The following is a 20,830-nucleotide window of genomic DNA, read 5'->3' as shown; positions in this document are numbered from 1 at the left end:
AAAGGTGCGTCGCTTCCCCCAAGATTCACAGGTGAAGTCTCGACCCCAGCACCTCAGAAGGCGACCATGTTTGGACACAGAGCCTGCACAGAGCTCTTGGGGAGGACCCTCACCCAACCTGACCGGTCTCATTACTGAAAGAGATCAGGACACACACATACAAAGGGACGACTGTGTCAGGACACAGGGAGATGACAGCCGTCTACACCCGAGGAGAGAGGCCTCGGGAGGAACCAGTCCTGCCCACACCCAGATCTGGATGTCAGCCTCCAGAGCTGTGAGAAAATGAGCTTGTAGTGTTGAAGCCACCTGGGCTATGCATTCATTCCAGGACACGAATGCATCTACGGCCACAAGTGCATTCCAGAAAGCGTGAGCCCCAAATGGAGGAAGGACGGCCCCTGGACACTGTGTCCCTTGTCATTGTCACGGTGGGACAGTCCTGGGCGCAGCATCCTGCAGGGCCACAGCAGGACGGCTGCCGACACCATGGGAAGGGGAGGCGCCCACGGTCACTCCTCTGAACGGTTGCCACAACCAAGGAAGGAAAGGGGCTGCCTCCACCCATGGCACCAGAGCCCTCAGCCCAGTGGGCACCAGGTCAGGGGCCAGGCTGGAGGCGGGACGTACGTCCTACTATCTTTAACCACAAAGATGGTGCCCTGGGGACAGACCCTTGGGGACGATCTCCTGCTCTCCAAAGGGGAACAGTCCCAGGGCCAGCAGGCAACTGCGTGCTCACCTGGAGGAAAGGGATGATGCCGTCCCGAGCGATAGCCTGCAGCAGGCGCGGCGCCCCAGTCAGGCTCTGCAGGCCGGCGCCACAGGTCGAGAAGAAGGAGCCGATGACAATGACCCACGGAGACGGCCAGGCCAGCATGCCAATGACGAGATTCCCCTGCAGGGCCTCCCCAAACCTGTGAGGGGCACGGGGAGGGCGTGTTCAAAACATGAGCTGAAGATGTAAAATGTCCTCCCACGTCTCATAGGAATAAGGCCACTCCCACTCCAAGTGAACAGATGGGTCCTGCCCCAACCCAGGGTCCTTGTCAGGAGCAGGGGAGCCACGGCCCAGCCCCTGTCCACACAGCCACTGCCACTCCTGCACACTGCAGTGGACAGATGGCACAAGCATGGACTGTCAGGGACCATGCAGGACCCTCATGCTCCCAGGGGCTGACGGACCTGCACCCACCAGGAAGCTGGGTTGGTGAAGGATGGCCTGGAGCACTGGCCACTCCTCCAGTGAGCGGCAGGGCTGATGGAGTCTCCCAGGTCTCTATCAAGAATCCCACATCCCCGGCTCTATCAGAGTCTGTCAAGGTCTCCATCAAGAGCCCCATGCTCCCGGCTCTATCAGAGTCTCCCAGGTCTCTATCGAGAGCCCCATGCTCCCGGCTCTATCAGAGTCTCTGAGGTCTCTATCGAGAGCCCCGTGCCCCCGGCTCTGTCAGAGTCTCCCAGGTCTCTATTGAGAGCCCCGCACCCCAGTTCTATCAGGGTCCCAAGTTACTCTGTGGCTCCCCAGCTCTAGGCTGAACCAGCAGAGGGAAGAACACATCAGACCAAATGGACCCCAACAAGGGGAACATGTGGCTTCCTGTTCCACACAGGAAGCTTGAAATCCTAGGATGCTCCCAGTTGCAAAACTAAAGTCATCTTCAAGTAAACCAACGTTGACCTCAGAACTTTCTAGAAGTTGCAAATGAAAATCAACATACTTATCTCGTAAGATCACGCCCTCGATGCAGGCTCCAAAAAGCACGATGCAGGAGAGGTCTGTAGCTCGTGTCAAGGAATCAGTGGGCACGATGCGCTGGCAGCAGGGCCTGGACCAACCCGGCACCCAAGCTGCCCGCACCACTGTGTCCCTGTGACCCGGTCCCTTCCTCACCACTCCGTCCTGGCTCCACAGAACGGGGCGTCGGTCAGTCAGGATGGGCTGACCTGCAGCATGACCCCCACAGGGACCAGGCCGGAGACGCTCACTCGGTTAGAAGGGACAAACCTCACTGAGCGAGAAAAGGCTCTGCTGGCACCTCAAACCGTGACCCAGCTTGAAACATGGTGACGAGCACAGCTATTGCATAATATGTGTGCAGTTACACGTTACTAATACACATTACCCGTTACTCCTAATAACAGGCTTACTACATATAATTTACATACAACGTCACATTCCATAACCGACTGTGAAGACTCGAGTCCAGAGGCCTCGTCTTTTACTTCCTCGCATGGTACCCATGCCAGCCCAGCGCCCCCTCTAAGGGACGGATGTGAGGTCAGAACTCGTCCGAACCAGGGAAGCCCACCCAACGCTGGGGCCCGCACCACAGTGAGCTGAGTAGAGCGCTGGGGGCCACACCTTCCCTGGTGCCTGCACCTCCCACACTCCTTCAAGGATACAAATAAAAGACGTGGTCACGATGGCCAAGATGGTCCCCGTGGGGATCGACTTCTGGGCGTCCTTGAGGTCCCCGGACCGGTTTGAGCCCGCCATGATACCTTTGGAAACGGAGGAAGTGAGGCAGGGGAAGGAGGAACCTCGGCTGCAAGGCGCGGGGAGGCTGAGACTAAAGAGAAACGCTCAGCAACGCCTTCCCGCGGCCACTGCCCCTGGGAGGGCTGAGAGGAAGTCTAGCGGCGGGCGAGCGGACCTTCCACGGGGACAGGCTCCGAGTGGGGAGCAGGAGCAGACCCAGGCGAGGACCAGAGGGACAGACACGTGCCACTTTCTTATTAGGACAAGGACAGCTGGGCTCCTGGCCTGACAGCCCTCACGTCCACTCCTAACCGCCACAGCCACAGGGCTGCTTCTAAAAACACAGGCCTCTCGGGAGAGCACGGAACAGGCTCCTGTAGACCCCGCGACGTCCCACACCCCAGTCAGCACAGCCCAGGGGCTGACACCCTCAGGCTCGTTTCTTGAGCCAAACGGGAAAGAAAGGGCAGCAATGAGTGTGTTAGAGCTTGGGGGGCTCACCGGTCACCGAGGGGAAGTAGATGCCGACCAGCATGGTGAAGTAGGTCATGATGTCCGTGAGGACGTAGGGCAGCCCGCTGGCTCTGCTCTCCTCCGGCACAGCCATGGAAGATGCGCCCTTCTTCTCCACAAACGCCCCCTTGTCTGCGTATGCACTCCACAGGTTATCTGGGGGTAAGAGTAGACGTGGTAATAGGACTCCAGAACCTTCCATCAGGGCTCACATGCTTGGGCAGCCCCAGCAAACGACACTGGTGGTGAAACGTTAATGCAGCTCGTGCTCCCCTGCGGGCTCCCACTTCACGGGAGGACAAGGACATCTACCTCAAAGAAACCGATCTCTGAGGAAAGGACTTCCACCCAACCTGAGGGGAAGATTTGGGTCCTAAAGGCAAATTCGAAGAAGAAACTTTACTGGAATGAGGAAGGTGTCCCTGACAAGCTGCCTGAGCTGGAAGTGAAGGGCTCCATTTGGAGGGGGCCAGTCAGCCACCACTTCACGAGATGGAGGGGCAACCTTCACACACAATCCAGGCGAGCACCCGGGCCCACCTTCCACCTATGCAGACCCCCTGTGCAGACTCTAGCCCCCCTCCCACCAAGGACTCCCTTCCTCTTCACAGGGTCCCTCTCCTCACAGGAAACCCTCTTCTCACAGACCCTCTCCTCAGGGGGACGCTCTCCTCACGGGGACCCTCTTCTCACGGGGACCCCTCTCCTCACGGGGACCCTCTCCTCAAAGGGAACCCTCTCCTCACGGGGAACCCTCTCCTCACGGGGACCCTCTCCTCACGGGGACCCCTCTCCTCACGGGGACCCTCTCCTTACGGGGACCCCTCTCCTCACCAGGACACTCTCCTCACTGGGAACTCACTCCTCACGGGGAACCCTCTCTTCACGGGGCCCCTCTCCTCACAGGGCCCCTCTCCTCACAGGGACTCCCGATTCTGCAGCTCTCCCCACACCTCACTTCCCTTCCTGCCCCTCAGAACATGGCATCCTCCCTCTGCCTCCTCATCTTTGCCCCAGTGTGACCTGTCAACGGCCACCCCCTCCAGGAGTCTTGCTCTGCGACTTTGGCTGAGAACCTGAACTCAGAAGTGGTGGGCTGGGCTCAGGAGTCAGGACCTCTGAGCGTCAGGACCCCCATGCTCCCAGGGACGCTGAGTGGTGGTCACTGTAGCCGTCCCCCAATCTCCCCATCTCGACTCAGCATGGCCCTGCCTGCCCCCAACACCCACTGTTGTCACAGCCTCAGAAGAACAGACACTGCCCATCTACCCCAGGGCAGCCAAGGACCAGCTCAGGTTTCAGGATCATTCTCTTCCTTTTGCCTAAGAGGTCAGGCATCTCCCTGGGGCAGTGGAGGAGCCGGCCCAACTTCTTATCACAGAAGAATACAGAAACAGGAAAAAACCTAATCGCAGTCTATTAATTACTTTCCTCATTAAGAGAGTAAGTTCCCCATGCACAGTGCTATGAAATTCTAAAACACTTCAGGGAGGTACCTGACCGGCTGGCCTCCACGATACCAATCACGGGCCCTGGGAGGGTCAGCGGTGGTGGAGGGGGCAGTGTAGGCGGGGGCTGGGCAGAAGGACGGGACCCAGGGACTCATGCTCACACGACATGGCCCTGGCCAAAACCCACCAGGCCCTTACCCAGGAGGACGCCGCTGGCCACCCCGGGGATGCCCTGGATCTCCGTGACGTTGTTCTGGGCAAAGTACTCGTCGCAGGTGGCATTGGGCATGGAGCTGTTGCAGAAGAGGCCCCAGAGCGCAGTGGTGGCCGTGCTGTTATTGATAGTGTGGACTTTGGCGCAGAGGTCGAAGCCGCGTCTTGACAAGGTGCGGTTCCCCAGCAGACAGACCCTGGGGCAGAAACAGGGACGCAATGAGACACGCAACTCCCTCGTGAAGCTGCTCCCTCTGCTTTTCTCAGGGGACCAAATGGAGGTGTGCGGGTCCCCTCTAAGTAGCTTCTGACACTCTCCACTCAGCGTGACAGAACAGCCGCGTGAGCTGCTAGAGATCAACATCTAAGCAGGATTCCAGCAGCCCCTTGAGGCCTGACAAACAAATGGCAAGCAATAGGATGTACTGGAGTACACGAAGAAGCCATTGGTGACCTTGTCTTTCCAAAAGGGCCTGACGTGGCCGTTGAGTACGCACTGTGTATCTGCTTTAAGCATTTGCTGTGTCCCAAAGACAAGAACAAATGGCCTTAAGATAAAGATGCAACTTCTCCCACATTGGCATCTCCTTAAGGATAAGCATCTCTCCCTAGGCCAGGAATTGATTGCTGTGCTCACCTGTGACCGGCCTGCTCCAGACAACAGACCTGCTCTCTGCTGTGTCCACCAAGACAGCAGACCCACTACCCACTGTATCCATCAATCGCTGTGCCCACAGAGCAGTCTCGTGACTATTGTAAAAGGGGCATTTCAATCATATGTGAAACATCCTCTTTGGGGTATATAACCACACTGTGCACCCCACTTCTTTGGTGCCCCTCCTTCCTTGAGGAAGGAAAGCCCTGGGCTAAGCTAGTCTTCAGATGTGGCTCAGAATAAACTCACCCAATTTTCATTGATAGATTGGTTATGGGTTATTTTTATGGACACACCACACTTCCCCGATCGCAGGCTCGTAGGCAGCGTGGGGCTGAGCCACAGCCCGCTCGGCCGCTCTCTGTTCTGGGGTGTCTGACGCAAGTATGAACGCGGCCGCTCCCACCACGGGTGGCTTCCTCCACGTGGAGACGGCAAACACAGGAGCCGGGAGGGGGCTCAGCACCAGGCGCGCCCAGTCCACCCAGGTTCCTCCTGATCCAACCTGCGGGCGGCGGGCCCACTCGGGCAGACTCCCTCAGTCACTCTATGACCTTGGACCACCTCCCTCCAACTTGGCATCCTCATGCAAAGGTGGGACAAGAAAAGAACTCCAGAGCTTCCTTGAGGACACGGGGAGCTGCCAAGGACGGGGCCACACCCGGGAGGAGCTCGGTCCTATCTGACTGTCCTCAGGGCCGCCGGCCTCCCTACATGACCCCCGACCTCACAAAACCTCCTGTCCTACCCTTGCAGGAGGCACGGCTGGGAAAGCTTCCTGACCGCTCACGCCCGACCCCAGCGAGAGAAGGGAGACTGCAGGACACAGCGCGCCACCACCCCAGGCCCGCCCAACACGGCCACAGATGAAGCCTGAATCACGCCCCAGGCGGGAAGACGCTGTGTCTCTCTGACCCGGGCCAGGACCTCGAGCAGACGTCCGACCACGGGCCCCAGGACTCACGGGATGTCCGGGGGGTCAAAGGCGGTCTTGATGACGCCAGCATAGATGGCGAGGATGGACAGCACCACGCAGGCCAGGAACACCAGGGCCAGCTTGTTGACGTACTTGACGCCCACGAAGACCACCATGGCCATGAAGACCAGCGTGCACGTCCCGTACACACGCATGTTGTGCAGCATGGCCGCCGCCTCGCCGTCCACCGAATCGGCCTGGATGATGGACGCACTCGGGGAGATGTAAGTCTGTGGGGACAAAGCAGGGTCCAGGAGGCTGCCCACCCGCCCCCGCCTGGAATATGACCACACGGGGTGGACAGAGCAAGACAGCTTCCAGCACCGTCTGAACAGCCCCTCTCTGGAGCAGCTCGGCCGTCGGGCCGCCTCCTCCCCCGGGAGCCCCTCACCACCAGAATGCATTCAGAGCGGACCCTGGGATGCGCAAAACAGGGGCATCAAATGGTGAGGAGCAGAACACCCTTGAGACGAAACTTAGGGCCCTTCAAAGTGAAGGAGCTCTAGAAACGAGGATACCCCACTGTCCTCTTAAAGGAGAAGCAACGTTCTTCTGCTGACAGGGATGTAATTCCAGCTCGGAGAACCCAGGGCCAGGCCAGCACAGCCGCCCGAGAACCACGCTGGGCTGGCTCTGAGTCTGGCCACACAGGACAGGTGCTCAGGGCATCCCGCTGAGGCTGGAGGAACTGCGGGCCCAGCGACTTAGCTCCCTCTGAGACGCAGGCAGGATCAGGCATGTGGACCTGACTGCCAGGTTCGGGGAACACGTCATCCCATCGCCCGCCATCAGGAACCCCAAGTGCAGGTGGCGCTGGCACTCCCAGCAGCCACCCCGCGGCACTGGGGCAGGAGCAGGATGGAAGGGGGACCAGCGGGCTCTCCCACAGTGACCTCTGAGGGGTCTGGGAAACCAGGGAGGCAACTACACTTAAAACACACCAAATGACTAAGTGTAAATACTTCAGCTTCCAGTTTCGGGGAAAAACCTCCCGCAGAGGGGCCCAGAAATCTGCCAGCCGACAAGGAACACTGGAGAAGAAAGGCTTTACAAGAAGTGCTGCCCTCGGGGTTGAGGTCACAGAAGCTGTTCCGCTGGGCCGTGCCCCGTGAGCTCACAGCCTGCAGGCTCCAGGAGACCACACACGACCCGCACCCCAGCCAGCCCGGCAATTTGGAAGTCTACGTTGCCATCTGCTGAGCACCCTGCTGGGCAGCCGTGTCTGACCGAGAAACCAAGCAGGGACCACAGGAAAGGGCGAGAATCGGGGCCGAAGGAACCTCTTCCCCCAGCCCCACCTCCTGAGATGGCTCAGGCCTCACTCCTGGGCTCAGGCCGCAGCTCATCACACACACGGACATCCGTTCGGCAAGCACCCTGGGGTTGACCCCAAAAGGCAGCTGGGAGGGACACCGGGTCGCTGCCGAACAGACGTCGCCTGGTGGCTCCAGCCACAGCCCAAGCCCAAGAGACGGAAGGGCCAGCCTTCGAGAGCTTGAGGAGGCAGGCGTCCAGAGCAACGCGGTGAGGACAGTTTAGGGGGACACCATGTGCCACGGGGTGGATTCCAAGGGTTCTGGGACAGACGGGCTCACGGCGCCCTTCCAGGATCCACTGTAAGCTGACTGTGGCCTATGCGCCTAGACAAGGAAACCACCCCAGACAAAACACTTACCAGAAAAATCTCAATGGTCCCCAAAATGTACATGGCCCCTGCGAACGTAGTGCCCAGGTAGAAGCAGAGGCCCACGGCCCCTCCGAACTCAGGCCCCAGAGACCGTGATATCATGTAGTACGAGCCGCCAGCTGTGAAAATGCCAGAGAAGCAGCAGGTCAGGGACGCACCGGTTACCGAGCGGCCAGGCTTCACAAAACAGGCGCTCCTGGAGGTTGTGACTACATGAGGGTCGTGGTGAAAAACAGCCATGAGTGCGAGAGCCGCCCATGAGGAGTCTGCACGTTCGAGGTCAGACTCAGCACCTCGATTCTGAAAACTTTTGCCCCAAAAGCCTAAGAAACCAACAGATGCATAGGCATCACTTCTGCCTCACATCCAAAGAGTGTGGGTGACCCCACGGCCCCACAGCTCTGTCCTTAGCCACTCTGCTGGTCGGGTGAGACCACACTCAGACACCAACCAGCAGACCGTGGCAGGAGCTCAAATACTGGAGAACTTCTCAGGGCGCACCCCACTTTCTGAAAAGCAAACTTACAAGCCAACCTGCCTTGCGATCGTCCCCTGGTGAGCACGCCCCATGCCCTCCTGGAGCACCCAGTCTGGTCACAGCCTCCCAGCTGGGCCTTGAGCCCAGAGAAGGAGCTCTCCTCCTGGACGCGTCACAGCAGAACGAGACGTGTCCCCACTCCCAGGCGGACAGACCCACCAGGGATGCCTCTTGCGCTCTCCTGGGAGCAGGCAGACGGCCACTCCCCATGCCGTTGCCATGTCCACAGGGCCAGGGAGCACCACTGCCCCACGCTCGGTAGCAGGGGTCCCGGGCAGAGGGGCAGGAACTTGGGGTGCTCACAAGCTGGGCCTCGTTTATGCGCTGCACCAACTGCAGGGACCAGAACTGGCATCGTTGCAGCTCCTCAAACACAGGGCACAAAGAAACGGGGCCTTGTGCCCACACGTCGCTCACGAGACATAAACAGCAGGCTAAGGGGCAACCGGGGCTTCGGGCCCCACCGCCCCGCCCTCCCCTGGCACTGCCTGCCCAGCCCCCGGACAGTGACCATCCTGCAAATGGGGAAGCAAACGGCCTGGTCTCAGAGTGAAAGGCCACAGGGCACCGCAGGGGACCCCGGGAAGTCCGTCCTGACCTCCCGGCTTGCTGAGCCCTCCGTCCCTACGCTGTGGTCAAATGGTGCTAGGGGTAATGCGGCTGCTGTGGGGCTCCAGCGTAGTCTTGGAAATGACTCGGTTTAAACAAGAGTGACGGTTTGTGGGAAATTAAACTTCAGAATCAAAGGGAAGCAATGCTCGTGGGACGAAGGCCCCTTTGTGCAGAAGTCAGGGCTAAACCCGTGGCTTGATAAGCGGTGCCATGTCTGCACCCAGGATCTGAACCAGGCAACCCCAGGCCACCAAAGCGAGTGCGCGAACTTAACCACTCAGCCACGGGGCCGGCTCTAATAAGAAACGTCTTGGCAGGGGACCAGCCCGGTGGCACAGTGGCTAAGTTTGCACATTTGGTGGCCCAGCGGTTAAGTTCTCCATAGAAAGTGGTTCGCTGGTTCAGATCCCAGGTGTGGAGAGGGCACTGCTTGACACGCCATGCTGTGGCAGGTGTCCCACGTATAAAGTAGAGGAAGATGAGCACAGATGTTAGCTCAGGGCCAGTCTTCCTCAAGAAGAGGATGATTGAGGAGGGCTGGCAGCAGATGTTAGCTCAGTGCTAATCTTCCTCAACAAACAGAGGAGAAAAGTCCTGGCAGCATTTACGTAGGTTCTGCTCTGAGGAGAATCTCAATTTCATGGCAGCCTCAGAGTGCAGGGCAGCACCCCCACCCCAGTCTGAGGGAGGCCCCACTGTGCCCTGGGGACAGGGGAAGAGGCCAGGACCCAGGGGCACCAGCTCTCATCATCCGTGTGCCCACAGGCGAGGTAACCACTGACAAGGCTTCCAGAAGGGTCTGGCTGAGTCCTGCTGAGAGGGCGTCCCTCTCCTGCCCGCCCGCCCCCTCCGGACGTGGAGACCCCTGTCCTCAGACACCAGTGACAGGCAGCCCCCTCCAGGCTGGATGCCTGGTGGGCAATGGCGTGTCCACACGGGCCCACTGTCAGCCTCACCCGAGGCCAACGTGGGTGAAAGGCTAGTGTCAAGGTCACGGTCCAAATGAAAGGAGAGCGTGCACGAGGATGCACAGGACTCGGCTGCTGTGCCCACGAGAGAAGGCTTCACTGCAGATGACACCGCTCACCTGGGACCACGCCGTTGGTTGCAATCGCGCTCATGGAGATGGCGGTCAGCATTGTCTGCAAAAGGACAGGTGGCCCTTTTAGAGTAAAGGGCACTTCTGAGGGCCGCCCGGCACTGAGATGACGGCTCGGGCCTGGGGCAGCACCACCCTCGCCCCCAGCTCCAGAGCGCAAAGGGGCTGCTGAGTGACCGGCGGAGAGGCTCCAGCTGCTCAGGACGGTGGCCCCCATCCTGTCCCACTGAACCCCAAAGCTGAGCTCCTGCAGGGCACCCAGGAAACACCCACTCAGAGCCCGTCCCACGCTGAAAGGCCAGCTTCTGCCTGGCGCCCACCTCTCTGTGGGGTGTGGGGGACCCTGGAGGCACCTGCCCCCACGTGGGGCTGGAGGACGGCCGGAGCTGTCCAGGGCGGGCCCACCACCCCCTCTCACCGCCTGCTCAGGAAAGCGGCCACACCCGTAAGTTGGGGAGCAATTCGTTTACAACCTCAGGACCAGAGGGGACAGTGCCGCAGGAAAGCCCAGGGCCTCAGCGACCGCTGACCCAGTTCCCCACCAGGGTGCGTTTACGGCTTGAATAAGGCCCTACACTTTATCCTGCTTTTTATCGCCCTTTTTTTTGTGTGTGTGGCAATTACTCCAAAGATTGTGCCAGAGTCATCCGGTGAAAGAATAGAAGAGCACAGTGAGGCTGTTTAGGCATCCACACCACCGCATGGCCGCAGTCGGGCATGGGGAAGTCCCCACGGCGGCCAGAGACGCGGCCAGGGGTGGGGCAGAGCGGCGGAGTGGGGTCCAGGGGACTCTCGCTCGTCTGCGTTGTCTGAATTCTTTCAGACAGAATGTCTCCAGGTGACACCCAGCTGATGAAACCTGCTCCACGACCCTCCTCAAAACAAGACTCGAGGGAGCAGGAAGGGTGCGGCTGGTCCAGGAGCCACCGAGGGGCGTCGAAAGGCACCAGACGCCACAGCACTGGGAGACGAGACTTCCTGTCACTAACACAGGCAAGGACAGGGACGCAGTGCCGAGGGGGCCGAGCGGTGGGTCTGGGGCTGAATGGGTCAGCGAGGTGGGTCCCTTCCTGTGTACAGGGATCCCCAAATATGCCAAGATGCTTCCAAACTGAAAGGGGACCTTGTCACAATGCAAGACCCTCGCAAGTGGTAACAGCGACCCCCCCTCCCCCCCTGTGAGGCTCCCCCCTGTGCAGTGAAATAAGACATCCTCCAGAAAATCAACAGCCCGGTGGGGACCCACAGCCCAGCGTGGCCCGTTTTCCCTGCACTCACACCAGCCCTGGCAAGGAGGCTGCCCCTGGGGGTGGCATCTACCAAGGCCCCTCGGCATCCCAGTGCAGCGAGCCCCTGAGGGCCCAGCCGTCCACACGGACAGGCCCAAAGGCAGGGAGGCCATGCCAGGCCAGCTGGTCACTCACACAGGTGCAGCACATGGACACGATGAGGAACGACTCCAGGACGCCGGCGGCCCCCACGATCCACGTCAGGCGCAGAAAGAGGATCACGCCGAGGATGTTCTGCAGGCAGGGCAGGTAGACGCCGATGAAGGTGCCCATGCGCGGGCCCTGAAAGAGAGCACAGTGGGCTCCAAGGAGGCCAGCGCCGGCACCGCATGGGGGCCCAGACCCACAGCCCCCCCGGGGAGCGAGGCTACACCATCGGCCCCGGAGATGGCGACGAGGTCACGGCAACAGGAGGACAAGGACAGGAGCCAGCAAGGGATGCAGGATTCAGCTGCAAGAACTGGATGAAGGGTCGGAGCGAGACCACGGCCTGGTACGGAATGAGGGCGGGGGAACCCCAGAGCAGACCCCGCCCGCCAGGAGCAGGGTGGCATTCTGCGAGGGGACCGAAACCTTATCATCACCAGGGAGCAGACAGGGAGCGCCTCGCCTCCCTCCTCCGCAGGGGAACGGCGGGGCAGTGGGTCAGGCGGGGAACAGAGCGGGCAGGAGGCTCTGGGCTCTGTCCAGTGGACAGTGGCACGTGGTTCTAGAACCTCAGGAAACCGCGGAGAGGAGGAGAGATGAGAGAGGGGCCGCTGTTCCTAAAACCACAAAAAAGCACAGTGACGCTGCCTGCAGGGAGCAATAGGCAGTGTCCCGACCCGCCAGGAGGGAGTGATCGGGACCACCAGCACGAGCTCAGAGGAGGGACGTGCCACCGTGCAGCCACAGACACAGCAACGGCAGAGGCGTCCCCGACACGTGGTCCCTGCAGGCAGTGGAGCGCTGGGAGGGCGCCCGGCGGGAACGTCCCAGGGTGGTGATCCCGGGAAGACTCCGTGGCTGAGCAAACCAGGCTGGAAGAAAGGTCAGCAATGCAGCCAGCAGCCTGCCCGGCGGGCCCCGCAGCCACCAGAGGACAGACCAGACCGAGGGGCCCCAGCCCGTCCTATCTGACAGCCAGCGCGACACCACGGTCAGGTGGCACACTCGGGATTTTGGGACATCTGGCTGAGAGAAAAGATTGACATCTTGACAAGGAAAATGTCTTGAATTTAGGTGAAAAAAGAGCTGGGAAGATGTGTGAGTGATGACAAGGCTGATGAATACGAGGGCCCATGTGGAGGCTCGAGGGCAATGAGCCCTGGGTCCAGAGAGACAGTGCGCGCGCTCGCCAGGCCGGAGGGCAGGCACGAAAGGAGAACGGGCTTAACCCTCATGAAAGGGAGCAGGTGGGCTTCTCAGGGTGAAAACAGACCAGCTGACACATGGGAACGGCTGCCAACAAGTGCCAGACAGCGTGGGGCCAGGGAGCCCCCCGGGGAAAGCAGAGGACAGCCCAGCGAGGGGGAAGCCGTGGGTCAGGAAGCTGGGGTAGACACAGCTCCCGGAGTCCCAGGACACCAGGCAGCTGGCTTTTAACACCTGGCACCGGGGCCAGCTCCTGGGCCAGCGTCCGCCACCCTAGTCCCGCCCACCCGTGGGACACCCGTGGTTTTGTGTAAATAAAAGAAGTGTTTACCGGTCTTAACCGCACACCCATGGTGGGCACAGGACAGTTTAGGGGGTTTTCAGTTGTATAAAAACGAGACCACAAATGCAAAGTGCCACCTTCTCTTTCACAGTCTCGGTTAACCCGTGAAATGACCAACAAAGACTCTGGCGAAGGAACCCCTCCTGTCAGAGCCGCAGCCCAGCTCCCGCCCGACGGAGGCCCAGCCTCTGATCAGCTTGTCCAGGGCCAGCCCCCTGACCCGAGGCCGAGGAAACCCTGAGTCGTCCTGAAAGGGCAGGAGGGGCCTCCAGCTCTCGTAAGAGGCCACGTCGAAGGACTGACGAGGGGACAAGGCCCAGGAGGCTGGAGGCGGTGGGCCCTGGCGCCCTGCAGGGAGCCGAAGCCCCATCTCTGGGGACGAGCTCCTGTGACTGGCGGGTCAGAGGGACCATGAGGGGCAGCTCCCTCCCTCCCCCTTGGGGACCTCACTCAGTCCTAAGTGTGGCAGCAGATTTGTCCCAACTGAAACCTGCCCACCCGGCTACACGACGGTGGCGCCAAGTGAGGGTCCCAGGGGAGCTGGCTCCCTCCTGCACAGAAACCCAGGCCCGTCAGCCTGCGCACCTGCTTCCAGGGGACAGGGGCCACACAGCTGCCCTGTCCTGGTGGGGACATCCTAGGTCCTGACCTGGCCGCGGGTCCAGGCCACGTACTGTGACTCATGGCCATGTGACACCAGCTGGACACTTAGGTTACATCTCAACAGAAGCCACAACCAGGGGGCTGGGCTGCACCTGTGTCTGTGGTGGGCTGGGCTGTGATAGGCTGGGCTGTGACAGGCTGGGCTGCGACAGGCTATGCTGTGACAGCTGAGCTGGGCTGGGCCGGGTGGCTGGTAGGGCCACTGCCCTTCTGCCCTGCCCACTTCTCAAACACAGAGAGCAAATACTCTTGAGTGTCAAGGACACGAGTGTTCGCTCTGCTGGGTTTACAGGGAGAGGAAGGAAACGAGGAAGAGATCCTTCCTTGTGGCCTGACTTCCTGACGGCCGGTGGAGCTGAGGTCAGGCCAGACACAGCACTCAGGGATGGAGCAAAGCTGCGGATGCAGGACTCCCAGCCCCTCAGCCACGGGGCTGACCGGATAGGCAGGGGGACACAGAGGAGAGAGACAGGCAGGGAGGCGGCCAGCAGGACCCCCGCTCTGTCAGACCTCAGAGGTTGTGGGTCACTCAGCCGTCCCGTCCAGCTGGCGGAGGGCTGCAGGACACAGCAGACCCCTCGTGGGGCATCTCCGGTTCCCACATCTGCCTCTCACAAAAAACTCCCCAAAAAAACAGCTTTCTATACCAATCCTCACGGAGCTCTGCTTATTCTAAGGATAGATTCCTAAAAATAAACCCCTGAAAAAGAAAATCCCTAGGACAACAGGAACAGGCTTCGTGTCCCACAATAGGAAAACAAAGTGGGGGAGGGGCCTGGGGGCGGGCGCACCTTGACCTCGTGCCTCCTGCTCTCCTCGCCCTCCTCGTGCTCCACGGCGCCCTGGCTCAGGTTGGTGTAGTTGGCCAGCTTGTTGAGGAGGGAAGACACCATGGGGTTGCTGTCCATCTCCTCCTGTTTGGGACCAAGACACGGAATTAGTTACCCTAATCCCCACTGAAATGCCCCCAAACCGATGAGATCAATGGCCCAGCAGAGCTCCCTGCCATGGGGACACTCCGGGAGGCCCGCTCCCAGGGCCGTCGGGAGCCCCAGCAGCCCCTGGTCCCGAAGCCCAGATCTGAAACGGGCCAGCAAGGCCCTGGACACGTGCCCGGCAGGCATGAAGTCAGGGGTCAGGGGCTCCAGGCCACACTGAGCAGGGCCACCCACCCAGCGAGGGGGCCGGGGTGCCCCAGATGGCCCAGGACTCAGCCACTCCAAGGGGCTCCCTAAGGCACCTCACGGGGGCCCCGACATAATAGCTGTGGGGACAGGGACGGCTGCCAGCTCCCTCCCGGCACCGTGTCTAGTCAGGCGGCAGCCTCAGTTCACCATTAGGCTGGGGGTCGCGAGGCCACAGCCTCTCCACTTGTCCCAATTACAGCGACTTTACTGCCCTCCTCTGTGGGAGACAGGTCACCTCAAACAGCGCCATATTCTTCCTTTCGAAGAAGCTCTCTCTGTCCACCTCCACATTGTTAATGAACGGGCTGCTCTCTCTCGGGTTTCCATCTCCTGTGGGGACACAATTCGGTTGGCTTTAGAAGGAACGGAGAGGAGGCAAGGGCAGTGAGGGGCGGGTGGAGGGCAGGTGCCGCTGGGCCCAGGGCTGGGGAGGACAAGGCAGGAACCCGCAGCTATGCGGGCCGGACACAGGGCACCGGGGCGGGGGGAGGCCAGCGCCTGTGACCAGGGGACAGCGTGGGCACTGGGCTCCGAGAGCTGCGTGTGGCCACAGCCTTTCTCCTCTGAGAACCCAGACAGGCACAGCCCTGCGGCACCACGCTGCCTGGGACAGACGGCACTGGGGACGCTGCCACGAAGGGCATCCTGGGTTTCCCTCCCCAGCGCCGGGTTCTCTGAGGGGCAGGGCCAGGCTGACGTCCATCACAGAGGTGACAGCCCAGAGCCAGGTGACCCTTCCACCAACACACACCCAACGAGCTGAGAACACGGCTGGCAGCCACAGTGAGTGTAAGGGACACGCCCGCATCTCAGCGCATAGATGCCGCTGGTCCCCTGAACCCCACGGGCAGGGTCGCTCACCCTGTCCCCCCACGGGGTGGCCTGAGCACCCTTGCTGTCCCACGGCCATCTGCAAGAGCCACGCTAGGAGGCGAGGGGCCCTCCATCGCTGGGCGCTCCAGTCCCGCACACCCAGTGGAGCCGTCACGGGCCACAGACAAACGCGACAGCACTGGGGACGAAGGAGGCGGCGACCTGGGTGGGCGGGGTCACGCCCAGGCCCCCTCCAGCGGGAGGGACGGCCCCCACCACTCACCTCCCCCTCCAAGGACACAGCAGGCAGCTGAAGAAGATTCCAAATGCCAAACAGGCATGAAACACGGCAACCTCACGAGGAACGTGTTCAGGGCGAAGCAACGCCAGGCGCCGCTTCACCCCATCCCGGGCGGGAGACGCGGATGCCTCGGTCCTGGGGCGCAGCTCATGGCGGCCCCAAGGCAGGCACATCTGCAGGCTCCCCATGAGTCACCAGACACTTTCAGACCCAAACACGCAGCACTTTTTAGGAAGATGAATAAACCTGCTCAATTGCCAGATGGCCCGTCAGTTGGAACCTGGCTTTAAGTTACGGCCTGCCACACAGTAAAGCTGGGCGCTTATTTCACAGACACGGGGCTACGTCAGACACGAAGTGATGCCCACGGGACGCGAGATAAAGAGCGGGTAACACACTGTCACGCACAATAGGGCTCCACCTCCGAAGGGCCAGCAGGAGAGGGAGGCGGTGCTGGGACCACAGGCAGTGGCTCATCACATTGTTTTGATTTTGAAGGAGGAGGGACTCAGGAGGAGGGGGACTCAGGAGGAGGAGGAGGGACTCAGGAGGAGGACGGAGACTCAGGAGGAGGAGGAGGGGGACTCAGGAGGAGGAGGGGGACTCAGGAGGAGGGGGACTCAGGAGGAGGACGGAGACTCAGGAGGAGGAGGGGGACTCAGGAGGAGGAGGGGGACTCAGGAGGAGGAGGAGGAACTCAGGAGGAGGAGGGGGACTCAGGAGGAGGATGGAGACTCAGGAGGAGGAGGACTCAGGAGGAGGAGGGGGACTCAGGAGGAGGACGGAGACTCAGGAGGAGGAGGAGGGACTCAGGAGGAGGAGGGAGACTCAGGAGGAGGAGGGTGTCATGCGCAAAGAGCTTCGAATGTCACCTTCTGCTCAGGAATTTCAAGTCCCGATCGGCCCCTTTTGGCCCCACAGATCCTACAGTGCTTCCTGGAACCTCCTGGGGACAAATGTCTCCAAAGACCGGGGACTCCACCGACGCCTGGCCTGTAACCGCGGTGACGCCAGGGCTCTCTGACGGGCGCACGCCTCTGTGAGTGCTGTTTTGCAGCGGCTCTGAGCTTCCGAGTCCCAGATCCGATGGATTACAGCAGCCTGCCCCAACCCCACCCCCCAGGCCAGAGCACGGCTCCCCGTGGAGCGTCATGGAGCCCAAAGGCAGGTGGCGATCGTGGACTGCCATCTCCATGGCTACTTGTCAGGACAGCCCAACCCAGGCCCCGAGTCACGGTGGAGGAAATCTAGGCCATCACCGAGGACAGGTCGCAGGGACGTGAAGGGCTGAGCCCCAAATTCAATGTGGGAGCTCACGCCCAGATTCCGAGACGTGGGGCCTGGTCGTGGCTCTAAATTTAAAATGTAGGGAAAAACCTATTGGCATCATTCTAAGCAGCAACCCCTCATGTATATGGAGCCTCAACCCACTTGAGCAGGGACAGCAGCACCATCCCAGAGGCCACCGGAGGGCCGGGGGGAGCAGCGTGAGGGGCCGCCTGTACCTGTCTATACCCAGCGCGACCCCCAGCACTGTGCCCACCTACAAGTCACCACCGCCAGTGGGCCCCATGGGGGCCGTGGGCCAGGTGTCGGCAGGCGGTCACACCTGGAAAGGCCTGGTCGGGGGGATCTCCTTCCTGGGAGAGGGGGACCCTCGTGCCCACCCACGAGCGCAGGCCGCCAGTTCCTGCCACACAGTGAGGGCTCCCGAGTTGTTCGGACCCAACTGTCCATCAGAGGGATCTTGAGGGAGGGCACCAGGAAAAGGCTCCGAAATCTGGCTACCCTCAGGCTCCCACGCGTCCCCAGGACCTGGGGCTCAGTGTGAACTTGGGGGGACTTGCCTGCGCACAGCAGGGCCTGTCGGGGTGACCCTGCCACCATCTGACTTTCTGAAAGATTCCCCAAAAGGAGACGGGGGGTCACCAAACCCCTGGACGCTCAGAGAGGGAGACATCTGCCAGTCTGCGCCCCGAGGCGGCTGTAGGCTGTAGGGGCCAGCCCCTGGCACCCAGAGCTACTCAGGCAGATCTGCCCTCCACCCCCGACCTGGTGCCCCTGCACCCAAACCTCCATGGCCCCTCGCTCAGCCGGCCGCACGGCAAGCAGCAGCAGGCAGGCCGTCACGCGCCACTTTCTGAATCCAACCGTACGTTTGCGAGGGGTGTGCCTCGCTTCGTGGCTTTGCAACCACGTCTGTGTCTCACACACTTAGAAGAAGAAACAAAAACAAGGATGGGAGAAAACGTAGAGGGGAATACAAACAACCAGTCATATCCCGAACAAACGCCAAACTCCTGCGGCAGGTGAAAGGAGCAGCCCACGCTCTGAGCAGACTCGACACTGCGCTCGAGACCCCAGAACTGCCAGCAACAGGTCAGCAACTGAGAGGACCCCGCGTGTCCGTGAGCGCACGGCGCGAGCCTGAGCAAAGGCGAGAACCAGGCCGCGGAGGACGGGAGCCGGGCTCTCACCGGCAGTGAGTTTCAGCGACAGGAGGGGAGTGGACAGAACGGGCTCTGAGGTGTGGACTGAACTGGCGCACCAGTGTGAACCCGGGTTCTTCATCTCCCTCACCAACCGCGTCCATGTGCCAGGTGTGTGCACATCACACACACACACACACTTCCTCGCTCCGCCTGCCGAGGGACCCAGAAGCAGGGACGCCACCTCTGTCACTGGGCGCCTGGGAGACACGGCGACCCGGGGCTGGGGCAGAGGACGCACCCGGAGCACCAGGCTCCGGTCAAGAGAGCTCAGAGGACAGCGCCACGTGTCATGAGGATGGAGCGGCCGGAGGACGGGCCTCCCACCGGCTGCCTCCAAAACAATCTGAGCGTCAAAATAAAGACAACAGAGAAGAACCACGACCCACTGCAGAGGCCCAGATGCCCACTGAGTGACGACAGGACAGACGGGGAGGGAGGGACGCCCTCCTCACTGCAGACCACCTGGTCAACATGGAAGGAGTGGGAGTGCCAGTCACCGCTGGACCCCTCGTGTCAGTGACCACTCCAGCTGAGAACCATCCGTGGACACTGGGACCTGGGCGAAGGCTGGAGGCACAGGGCGTGGACCCCGCCCACACCGGCCACGAGGCACTGACTCAGCACCGAGACTCGGCCAAGGGTAGCACCTGGCGGAGAAGCCGATCTGCTGACCCAAGCAAGAGGTCAAGGCGAAGGTCAGGACCCGACCCTGATCAACACCCCAAGGAGAGAGCACATCACGTGAGGCCCCCACGTCTGAGCATGAGGAAGCCTGAGACGAACCGAAACGAAGGTTGGCCTCAAGCACCGGCCCTCAGAAATGACATCACAGAGATCCAACAGGCTGTGGAAAGTTCCAGAGGGAAGGGGACTACAGAGATGGAAGGCGGTGTGACCCGACGCTTAGATGAAGGCCGTCACTGGCCGCCTGGGGAAGCCCGAGTGGGACCTTCAGTCGATAAAGCGTTCCTGATTTCGGCGCCTCTTCTGCAGAGGTTATGAGAGAAAACACACTTGTTTGCAGGAAATACACCCGTAAAGGCGACCTCTCTGCCACGTACGCTCCTCAGTTCAGACAAAGTGAGAAAGGGAGGGAGGCAGAGGGAGAGAAACACGAAGAAAATGCGGCAAAACGTTGACGTTTAGGGAATTAGGCCAAAGGATATGGGGAAATTCTTCGTGCTCTTCTTGAGAGTTTTCTGAAGTCTAAATTTATGTTGAAATAAAGTTAAAAGAAAAAAATACAAATATGTTCACATAAAAAAGGAGTAATTTCTAAAACTCCTCTCCCTGAACTGCGGTGTCTCGGTGAAGGTGTCCCAAGCAAGGCCTGGCCCCGCCCTGGGGGTTTTAAGTGGACTCCAGCTCAGCATCCTCTCCCGGCAGTGACAGCACTCTTCTGGTCGTAATGAATGTTTTTCTGGTTATAAGGACCAGCGGCTGACATAGGACCAGCAGCTCCCGACCATGCTTCTGGTGTAAACAGGATGGAAAGAGCCCTGTGGATGGGACTCTGGGGGACACCAGGCCAAGCTCTGCCTGTGTGCCCGGCTGTGACCACACAGGCCCAGGCGCCAGCCACCCCCGGGAGGAAGGGAGGAGACGCAGCTGGGGTTTCAAGTTCTCCAATGAGCCAGCCCTGGGGCATGACCTTGGACAAAGTCGTGGCTCCTGGGTTTCATGTTTCTTTTGCCAGGGAAAGGCGGACAGGCCAGCATGGGAAGAGCCGCCCTGCTCAGCTCAGGGGGGCAGGTGCCAGGCATCGCCAAGCATCTGAGCGTCCACTCACAGGCTCCCCCCGGCCTGGCTCTGCGGGGAAGAGGTGTGGTCGCTGAAGGCTCTCAACCAGGGCCGTAGCTGTAGGGCCGTAGCTGTTTGCAAGCGACCGGGGCGTGTGAAACCACTGCTGCTGTGCAGGGAGAACACCGTGCCCCCAGCAACGACCCCTCCTCCAAGGAAACGCACGTCCCCCAAGCACCTGACGTCCAGGGGAGCAGGCGGTGGAGGCACGGACACCCCACTCTGCAACGTGACAGGAACACCTCACACGGCATCCCGGCAGGACTCAACAGGATCTGCGGCGAGGAGCGCCCAGAGCAAGCGCTGCCCGAGGGGGCCGGGGAGAAAACACAACCCTCGCCACGACGCGGGCGGGCAGGTGTC

The 20,830-nt window shown here is 60.8% G+C and overlaps 1 protein-coding gene across 7 annotated transcripts in view; it reads right to left on the bottom strand.

Annotated features, from left to right (window-relative positions):
* SLC12A7 (solute carrier family 12 member 7) overlaps nucleotides 1-20,830 on the bottom strand; it is a 100,455-nt gene that overhangs the window by 18,667 nt on the left and 60,958 nt on the right. For 5 of the 7 annotated variants that reach the window (XM_070519891.1, XM_070519892.1, XM_070519893.1 and 2 more), the window contains exons 2-12: nucleotides 15,297-15,391; nucleotides 14,666-14,788; nucleotides 11,651-11,797; nucleotides 10,215-10,269; nucleotides 7,966-8,096; nucleotides 6,279-6,520; nucleotides 4,645-4,856; nucleotides 2,984-3,151; nucleotides 2,407-2,505; nucleotides 1,722-1,779; nucleotides 743-917 (exon numbers count right to left, since the gene is read on the bottom strand). In XM_070519891.1, coding sequence (XP_070375992.1) covers nucleotides 743-917; nucleotides 1,722-1,779; nucleotides 2,407-2,505; nucleotides 2,984-3,151; nucleotides 4,645-4,856; nucleotides 6,279-6,520; nucleotides 7,966-8,096; nucleotides 10,215-10,269; nucleotides 11,651-11,797; nucleotides 14,666-14,788; nucleotides 15,297-15,391 — 1,505 coding nt within the window. Of the gene's footprint in view, nucleotides 1-742; nucleotides 918-1,721; nucleotides 1,780-2,406; nucleotides 2,506-2,983; nucleotides 3,152-4,644; nucleotides 4,857-6,278; nucleotides 6,521-7,965; nucleotides 8,097-10,214; nucleotides 10,474-11,650; nucleotides 11,798-14,665; nucleotides 14,789-15,296; nucleotides 15,392-16,157; nucleotides 16,231-20,830 lie in introns of those variants that run through there. The other 2 variants (XM_070519895.1, XM_070519890.1) reach the window with 2 other exon arrangements.

This window comes from Equus asinus, chromosome 10, assembly GCF_041296235.1.
Source record: "Equus asinus isolate D_3611 breed Donkey chromosome 10, EquAss-T2T_v2, whole genome shotgun sequence".
Classification (NCBI taxonomy): domain Eukaryota; kingdom Metazoa; phylum Chordata; class Mammalia; order Perissodactyla; family Equidae; genus Equus; species Equus asinus.
The sequence above is the reverse complement of the archived record's forward strand: the minus strand, read 5'-3'. Positions and strand labels throughout refer to the sequence as shown.